This window comes from Pygoscelis adeliae, unplaced genomic scaffold (assembly GCF_000699105.1).
Source record: "Pygoscelis adeliae isolate BGI_AS28 unplaced genomic scaffold, ASM69910v1 Scaffold127, whole genome shotgun sequence".
Taxonomy (NCBI): Eukaryota; Metazoa; Chordata; class Aves; order Sphenisciformes; family Spheniscidae; genus Pygoscelis; species Pygoscelis adeliae.
In genome coordinates, this window is record NW_008825208.1 from 1,070,928 (window position 1) to 1,080,085 (window position 9,158).

The 9,158-nt window shown below is 44.7% G+C and overlaps 1 protein-coding gene across 1 annotated transcript in view; it reads right to left on the minus strand.

The window, feature by feature from the left end:
- The window catches only part of IKBKAP (inhibitor of kappa light polypeptide gene enhancer in B-cells, kinase complex-associated protein), a 36,076-nt gene that overhangs the window by 5,969 nt on the left and 20,949 nt on the right, over positions 1 to 9,158 (minus strand). Inside the window, exons 23-32 of the mRNA XM_009328988.1 lie at positions 8,611 to 8,696; positions 7,892 to 8,040; positions 6,919 to 7,042; positions 6,353 to 6,450; positions 4,907 to 5,108; positions 3,392 to 3,453; positions 2,833 to 2,895; positions 2,661 to 2,721; positions 1,740 to 1,853; positions 935 to 1,046 (exon numbers count right to left, since the gene is read on the minus strand). Of these exons, the coding sequence (XP_009327263.1) occupies positions 935 to 1,046; positions 1,740 to 1,853; positions 2,661 to 2,721; positions 2,833 to 2,895; positions 3,392 to 3,453; positions 4,907 to 5,108; positions 6,353 to 6,450; positions 6,919 to 7,042; positions 7,892 to 8,040; positions 8,611 to 8,696 (1,071 nt within the window). The remainder of the gene's footprint in view (positions 1 to 934; positions 1,047 to 1,739; positions 1,854 to 2,660; positions 2,722 to 2,832; positions 2,896 to 3,391; positions 3,454 to 4,906; positions 5,109 to 6,352; positions 6,451 to 6,918; positions 7,043 to 7,891; positions 8,041 to 8,610; positions 8,697 to 9,158) is intronic.

A 9,158-nucleotide genomic window follows, 5' to 3' on the forward strand; every position in this document is an offset into this window, starting at 1 on the left:
TCCTCTGCCTTCCCTTTAATTCTGACCCATAAGCTCTTGGTTGGCTCCTCATCCATCCCCAGGCAGAGCTCCATGCACTCCAGCTGGTCACTGACACAGAGGGCAACACCGCCTCCTCGTCTCCCCTGCCTGTCCTTCCTGAAGAGCCTGCATCCCTCCATCCCAACGTTCCAATCGTAGGAGCAATCATAGGCCAGTACTACCATAGTATCATACAGCTATCATACAGCAATCATAGTAATCATAGGCCAGTACTAGTTGCATAATGTCCCCAGATGATCAGCACACTGACACAGGTATGCTGAATACTAAGTTTGCATTCTCCTCCTCTTTTCATCTGGGCTACAGAAAGTGCCCTAAAAAGTCCACACTTTTCCCACAACTGTATTTTTGCACATTTCAGCTAAGGAATTCAGAAGCGGTCCCACAGTCTACACCGGCCTCTAACACACCCCACCCCACACTGCAGCTCACATTCTTAAGAGCACTCAAAAGCAACAGATGCCCACTGTGGGAAGACATCAGTATGAGACTTAGTAACAACCCCCACCCATCAAGTGCAAAACCTAGGATGAAGAGCACAAGCCATGTGCACAAGCTGTTAATGTTTGAGGAGCTCTGCCCATATTCTGTGTCAAGCTTCCTACAGCCAGCTACTCTGGCAGCATGCCCAACACCCACAGAGCCAGCTCCCGCACAGAGTCTGTGTTCACAGCTCCTCTGCTGGACACTCAGTTCCTGTTGCACTAGTAGCTTCTGGCATTTTCTGCTCTCTCCCTCCCAATAAGAGTTAAAATAACCACGAAATGCCTCTAATTAAAGCAGCTTCAAGGCACGCACAGCTGCGAGGAGGAGCATGCCAAGCATGAGCAAGCTGCCCTCCCAAATGCTGATGCCAGGGCAGCCACTACCTAATTTGGAGGCAGATACCTACGCTGATATTCTTGAATTGCTGTGTGAATATTTGCTGTTCATGTCGCTGGCTGTCATAACACTGCTGGTTTCAGAGAAAAGATCCAATTCTGTGCAATTCAGCATTTCATAATCTGCAAAACATGTTAACAACTGTCACAGTATGGAAAAAGGTCACAGTTATTCCAAGCTTTCTCTCTGGGTAACCTATGTAGCTTGTTGGAGAAGCAGCTTGGGCAGATTCATTCTACCTGCTGGTGTTCCGGAGCCTTACACCTCTCAACCCCACTCAGCCAGCACACGAGAAGAAATAGCAATTGTGAGAAGAACACTGCTCCTCTGCCCTGGTGGGGATTGTGATATTAAACAGCACAATCAGAGGGATGACAATCTCAGTGCAGCAAATCTGGACCAGGACAAAGCATTCTGCTTTCAGAAAACTTCCCTGAGCCTGTGAGCTGGCGGGTGAATATGCCTAATAGGTACTGAGCACACAGGACATGCTGAGCACTGTCTGACCCAGCCAAGCTGGCACTGTGGAGACAATACTGTGTCATTTTGAAGAGCTTTCAGGTGCATTTCCATCCCATGAAAGCTGTGACATAGATAGCACTGAAAATAAAGCTGTCTTTACAGAATGAGCAAGGTCAAGCAATCACAGTCCAAGTATGGTGTGACAAGGGGGTGAGAAGAATACTGTTCTACTGTTAAAGACACCACTGGAGCTAGAAGAGAGCACAGCTCCACCACGGGAAATGCAAACCACAAAGAAAAAGATGATCACAGTTACTTATGCAGGAGAAAGTCATATGCATTTCAATACCAACCCTGCAGGCTCTCACAAGCCTTCTCCTTCAGCTCTCGGACCACTTGCAGGCGACTCTTATGGCGAAGAAATGCTGTTTTCTGAGAATCTAGGAATATCAGCTGACTTTTCTGAGCTGCTCAGTAAGAAAATCAGAACATGACCATTTGTGCAAGAGAACCAGAAAAGCATTTTTTACACAAGAAGTTTGAAGGAGCACAGTCCTTCGACAAGCTCAGAAGTCAGGTGCAAAGCACACAAAAGGACTCAAGTGGAAGGAAATTCAAAGCTTATAATACAGGAGTCCACCAAAGAAGATGCACCTGGATGGGGAGTGAATTAACCTGCCAGACAAGCATTTTCTGGAACAAGAGTCTGTTTCTAACACAGGAAGAGCAGAAAGCTCTGCGGTCAAATCTCTTTACATTAATTAGGTTTGGATTAAAGAAAAAAATCCCTCATAAAGCCTACTGCCTATAGCATGAAAAGGAAAAACAACCAATAGTAACGAACCATCCTTCCTGGATGGAAGGGATAATACAGCTATGAAATTGTATTTTTCAAAAACTCCTCATAAATGCTTATAAGACAGTCAGGCATTTTCTTAGTCCATAATTCTGCTGCCACATGTGCTCTGGAACAAGGACTGTCCTGCTTGTTCATGGACATGCAGACACAGACCCCTTTGCAGTTTGTGATTGTGAGGTCTGGAAAAGCTCAAAAGGAGCTTGACTAAGCTAAAGAGAGCCCATGACGCTGCAGGGCTTCAAGCTGCATTGAGTAGAGCCAAATGCAGCTAACTGGGCAGCAGCAGTTAGGCAGAATCAAAGCATCCTTCCATGCAGCTTCCAGTACTGCAGTGCTGCAACCTCCCACAGACCCAGTAAAGACCTCCTTCAGCCTCTATAGCACAGAGAAGTCTCAGATTCTTGCACAGATTTACCTTCCAGAATAGCAGGTTTGAGGTTGGTGTCCAAGATATCCAGTCTACCATACTTGTGAATCTGCATCAGGGAAAGGAAACAAGGTATTATTTAAGGATCTAACCCAGACCTCTGTTCTTGCACTCTAAAGAGATATTTCCACTCTGGGTCTTGTGCTCTGAAGTGTCTTACCAGTCTTGAAGCCTCTTCCCAGACAGCCCCTTCTAAGAGCAGGAGAATAGCCTCTTCATAGTCCTAGAAGGAACGAGCAACCATGTACTGCTACTGATGCTAGTAATACACATTCAGGTAGCACCTATCCAGATGCACATTTCTATGCAGCAGTATCAGAGTCAGGATAGGAAAACACTACTGTGCCAGGTACTTTGAAGTGTTGACATGAAAAAAACCCCTGAACTATGTTACTTCTCCCATGCTGAGGGGAAATCCCTCTGGAACTCTGTCTTCCCTACTCCAGCCCTCATGCTTCAGCTCTCTGAGACAAAAGCTTTTCACACCAAAGCAGAGGCAGCTTCAGGACTGGCAAAACTCAGGGACAGCATTCATCCCCACCCTGCTCACTGCATCACCTGGACCTGCTCTGCCCTCCCCAAGAGAGCCCATGGCACAGACTGTTTTGCTGTCAGCATGCATGGAGTAACATGTGGCCCAGGAGAACAGAGAAACCACACATGGCATATCTCTGACAGAGGATATTACTGGGGCACAGACAGGAGCGTGATTACATTACCTGAGTGTACTGCTCCAGGAGTATGGCTGCCTCTGCATGCTTTCTCTGTTCAACTAGTTTTCCTACAAGAAAAGGTGGAGTTCAGCTTTTCAGAAGCAGCTGGATTTTGTGCCACAGAACTACAAAGTAGAGGAAAATCCCACTCACTGAGGTACTTTCTACCTGCTCGCACACTTACTGAATCTGCCCGGCAAAAAGAAGGGCTGCCTGATGCCAAGAATTCATTAACTTGCAACATCATCAGCCAGTTGCTTGTGAAATTGCTGGTGCACGTCCCTCAAGGCCAGCTGGAGAACATTCTCCCCCAGTCTGAGACAGAAATAGTGAAGAGTCTCTTAAGTGGAGGGGGCGAGGTTGGACTAGATGACCCTTAGAGGTCCCTTCCAACCCAAACTACTCTATGATTCTAGCTCTTTTGAAAGCTTCAGTGTATTGCAGCCTTGCTGTCTGCAGGAAGCACTTTGCCGCCTGCTCTCTGTGGTATGGACAGCAACCATCAAGCTTGTGGGATTCAGGGCTTCTAGTCCCCTAAAAGTCAGAACCAGCTTTGGCACTGGTTAGTATGCTAGGATGCAATGTGAGAGAGCAAGTGATACAGAACACCAGAAAAAAAAAAAGAAAAGAAATTACTCAAGCAAAGCAATTTCATCCAAGGCAGCTTATGTCTGCTCATTTCACTAAATTACAGTTGTGATTTAAGAGCGGCACCCGAAAAAGTATTAAAGGCAAGACATGAAGGATCCAAATTGTATTAAGTGACAGAAAAAGAAAATACTGGAATATCCAACTCTGGAAGACTACACTCCCAGGAGCCACATTCCCACTGTGTAAGTGGGCCCTTCATAAACTCTGCCTCTGAGTAAGGCAGAAGTCAGGATGGTGTTCCATTTCTCTTGCTGAAGTATATGCCAGGTCCACAACACATCTCACACATGCAGTCTGCTATGTCCTAGTAAGCATAAATTCTGAGACCAGCTACCTTTTTCTCCTGCAGCAGGATGGCACATAGCTTTACATGTACCGACTGGTCCTAGCTGCTAGCAGGCTTTAAAGAGAAAACATGAAGATGCATTCTGAATTATCCAACAGACTTCAAGGTCTGTGACTAGGCACAGTACTTAGTCAACGATGTCTAGAGGCCTCAGTCATGTCAGACACTTCAAAGAATCTCCATTCCCTGAGGTTAACCAAGGAGGCCATTTGGAATAGCAGTTCAGCAACCGGTTGCAAGGAAAAAGTGCAAGAAGCAGTCAACATGGGGCAGCTAAGGCCACAGCTAGCTTGGCAACTCCTGGGTGCCTGCCAACTCAGCTCCAGTATCTTCTGGTTCCTTTGAGAAACAAAAGCGATGTGCAATCACACAAACCCTTGGGAAACATGGGATCTTTATTCTTCCTTTAAGAAAAATGCTGCTGAAGACTGAGGTTTTCACTAAATTTTAGGAAAAAAACAAAATGAACCAAAAATAACAGCAGCCAGTTTTGCTCTGCACACTTCCATCTCCACAAGGCCTACCTGCCATGTTCCGTGCCAGGCTGGACAGCTTATCCCTTGTGTAACCAAGCCGTGACGCCATGCACAGGGCTTGCTGCCAGCTGCCACTGTTCTGAAAAGCATCAAGTGCTTTTGTGAAGATGCCAGCACGAGCAAATGTCAATGCAGCCTGTTCATATAGCTGCTTCTGAATCAAGTACTCCCCATATGCATCGCTGATATCCTGCACGAAAGAGACAAAAGAGAAATAAGAAATCAGCTGTAGAGTCAGTAGTAGTCCTCCATTAGTAAAAATTAAGTGCCCATCAACAAAAGCCTATTTCCCCCTCCCCCAAGGAACCTCCAGGCACAATGTTCCTACCCCATTTTGAACTTTTTAATCAAGCCAAGGGCTGATGATTAGCACATGGAGACATTTCACAGAGCTAAAGGAAGAGACATGGGGAGGTACCTAATTCTCCAAGCCAAAGGCTGGGTAAACTACATACTGCAGGAAATCAGCCCCTCCTTTCCCACTCAAATGAGCGTTTTTTGTTAGAATGTCTCCCTGAACCAACTTACTCCAGGAGTCAAACACTGGCACAAGGGAGGATGCAAGCCCTGCAACTCTACAGGCATAGGCTGCTGTAAATCAATATCCTGAGCTTCACTATGCTATTCACAGCTCAATCTCCATCATGAAGGGGTGGGTGGATTTGACTGAAAGAATACAGAAGGAATAAAGACTGACTCCCAATGAGCAGAGTCAGGAACAGACCTCCTTCATGAGGATAGAGTCCCTTCTGCTTTCACCGTGTTGCAAACAGACTGAGTTTCTGTATTTCCCCTCTTACTTCTTCATCTCCTTCTTTTACAAAGGCTTGTGTGTTGTGTATTTACAATATCAAAATTAAATTATATTAAATTCATTCACATTTTACCTCAGCCTTCGTTCAGTAATTTTACCTTCAGAACTTTACCTCAGCTAAAGTTCTTCAGTAATACTGAAACTAACAAGGGACACTACATGCTAGGAAACATCTACAAGTGTCCCAAGCTCTCTAGCACTCTTCAGAATAGTTTAAGGACAACAAAGTGTCCCACACAACCTGCAAGTGCCAGACAGAAAGCTGGTATCACAAAGGTCAAGACAGGAAGGAAAGTCTTTCTGTGGTAATGGGAGTTCTCCAGCACACCACAAGACAGTGCAGCAGAAACCGGACTCCCAGGTGCTCTCCTGGTCACGGGATCAAAGAAGTAACAGCCCCTCCTTCAATGACCAGACCTCGCAGGATCAGTGCTGAGAGTCATTCCAGCTATTATCTCAGAAGAGGATCTCAGACAACACAGGAACAGCAACGACCTGAAGAACTTGAACGCAAGCAGCTGCCATCTCATTCCTGCCCTCACTCAAGGTGCTGAGGATGTGCAAACACACACGTAAGAGAATAAAAAGCTTGCACGCTGCAGTGTCACGTGCTTACATACCTTGTACTCCTGAGTGCTAGAGGGGTACAGCTTCAAGGCTTCACAATACTGATTCTGATCCTTCACCAGGTTCAGAAATTCAGAGAAGTGTTCAGGACCTGCAGAAATAATTTATTTTTTTGTAGCAGTAAGAGAGAAAGCACATGGCTCTCATGGCTCCCAGTCAGTCTGGGTTCACTGCATTAAGAAGCAACTAGAGACACTTGGGTGGAAGAGCACAAAAGCACCTATTCTACTACTGTAAAATCAAGGTGTTCACTTCCTTGAGGTTTGCTCCACTTTTGCCAGCAATATTAACTCGGGACAAGTCACCTACAACAGGAAAAAAACAAGACTAATGCTTTATGATTGCAGAGCAGTTAACATTCTCACTCCTTTCTCCCTGTGCGAAGCTACACTACAAAAAACATGTAGCAGAAGTAAGTTAACCGTGCACCACCAGGAGGGAAGATGACCTTGTGCAATCCTTCCCTCTCTTCATCCATTTCCCCCCAAAGGCTCTCCAAAATGGAAAAATTCCACTACAGAATTTCTCCTTAGAGACGCTGCATGTGCAGGACACCTACCACATTTGCTGAGGTGCCCAAGAGCTTTTGTGTATCTCTTCAAGTGTCTGTCTATTGTATATCGCTGATAGTTGGTTTCCATTTTCCGGAGGGTATTTAAGAAGGGCAAGTATTCTTTTGGGTCCTGCAAAGAATAGTAAAAACTGCAGTTGAGCTAATCTGGTAAGATCCTTGTTTGCCCCCATCTTTACCAACAGACAGTCGCATATTTGAAATTGTATGATAATATACTAAAAAGGCTTTTTTTTAAAAATGTAAGCCATCTTAAAGAATCAATTCTGTGTATGTACTCTTGCCAGAATGACTAACTTAAATTACCAGGCTCCCACATGGACTTCAGCAGTATCTAAAGGCTGGTGACATTTTAAATTCAAGGCTATGTATCATATCAAATATTGTTTTCTATTAGCTATTATCATGTATAAACTTGCAGCTGTAAAGCTTATCAATTTCCCCCACACCAAAGGTCATAAAACCTGTTAACATGAATAGGGTGTTTTAACTGACGGACAGCAGGCTCCGCTACAACATTAGGCAACTATGAAGATCCTGATGGGCATTCCCATTCAGAGATTTCAGATTAAACCTGCTGGAAGACACACACTTATCGTGGCCACCACCAAATAAGCAAGAATCAAAAGAGTACAGAACTGGGAATGTAAGGCGTGCAGTCACAACACTTCAGACCACAGTCCCTCCCTTCACCAGAGCTACTTTGCTGTGCTGCTCTAGAAGAGCCCTATTTCACCTTAAACACAAGCAAGTTTCCAAAGCTGTGATCAAGAAGTACTAAGGGATGCAGACATGCCACCTTCCCAGCACCATCCCAAGCACACACAGGACTTCTGAGCAACTGGAATCCTGCCTGGGTAGAGAGCTATGACTAACAAAACATGTGGGCTGATCAGCAGACTACAAAGAACCTTTGGGAAAGCAGAAAAATAGTTCCTTGGCTGGAACTACAAGCCAAGACCTTTTGAGACTTTTCTGCCACCATGATGACTAAATCGAAGTCATATGTCCCCAAGGAATAATCATACAATTCATTGACATCCACAAGGAAAAGCAGGTACTTCAGTGCTTCTTCTGCACTCACAGCTTTGACATCTGGAGTAATGCTTTCTGTAACAAGATAAAGAAACATACAATCAGTTATATCATCAGCAGTGGAACCCCACTCTGAGGGAGGGACGCATTAGCAAACACATCCTTGACACCAGATAGGGACCACCAAACTAACGGCTCGTTCTGTCTTGCAGGAGGGGTTACTTTGCCTTTCCTGGGCAACTTCAAGGACCAGCCCAAGCATAGCAACTTGTTAAGTGTGCAACAGTGACAAGTCAGAAGCATCAGCACAGAATAAAAGCAAAATTTGCTAGTTTGAGATATCAGGACCCAGAATGGGAACCTCCTATTCCATGCTGGGAGAACCAGAGTTCTGACTGGAAAGAGAAAACAGCTCCAACTCTGGGCTATCTGCTGACATACCTAGATAAAAGGATGAGTCGAGGGCACGTACAGCAGCATATCTTAGCTGATAACATTAACACACAGCTAGTTTCAAGTACATTTCTGTTTTCTGTCTGACCCCACGAACAGCCACCTTAAAATAATTTTCAGGGTGAACCATTCTAACAATGAAAGCTCTGCAAACCACCCATTTTCAAAACTTTTGAGTTCCTGATACAACACCTCGAAGATCATGAACCTTCTGGAGAGCAATTTCCAGTTCTGGAGGACTTTTCTTTACGTGTGCTGTCAGTATCGATAGGCAGTATCTGAAGAAAACAGAAACAGTGAATGAAAAAGCGAGAAGGCAGAAACACTGCTTATTCCTATTTTAGCACAGTTTGTGCAAGTTCTAGGTTACATTTTAGTAAAAAAAACCCAAACTACTCAGGTATTTCAATCTTTTTAAAGGAAGGCAGGAAAAATGGGAAGAAAACAGAATATACCAGAAAGATTTTTCTACTCAGGATGTCTCCCCAAACATGTCACAAGACTGGAGCTGTGTTTTGAGTAGAACGAGCTTCTTTACCATGCCAGCCAGCATAACGGAGAGAGAACACCTCTCTCTGAAAGCTCAGATGCCTGGACAGTTTTCCAAATCAAATCTGGCATGAAAATGGTCTTTTTTATAAAAGGAAAGCTTTCTAGGAGGTTATTTCCACTTCCATACATTTTACATGTACTATTTCAAAATAGCTTTCCCAGCTAAGGGGATGCTTTGTTTTCCGAAA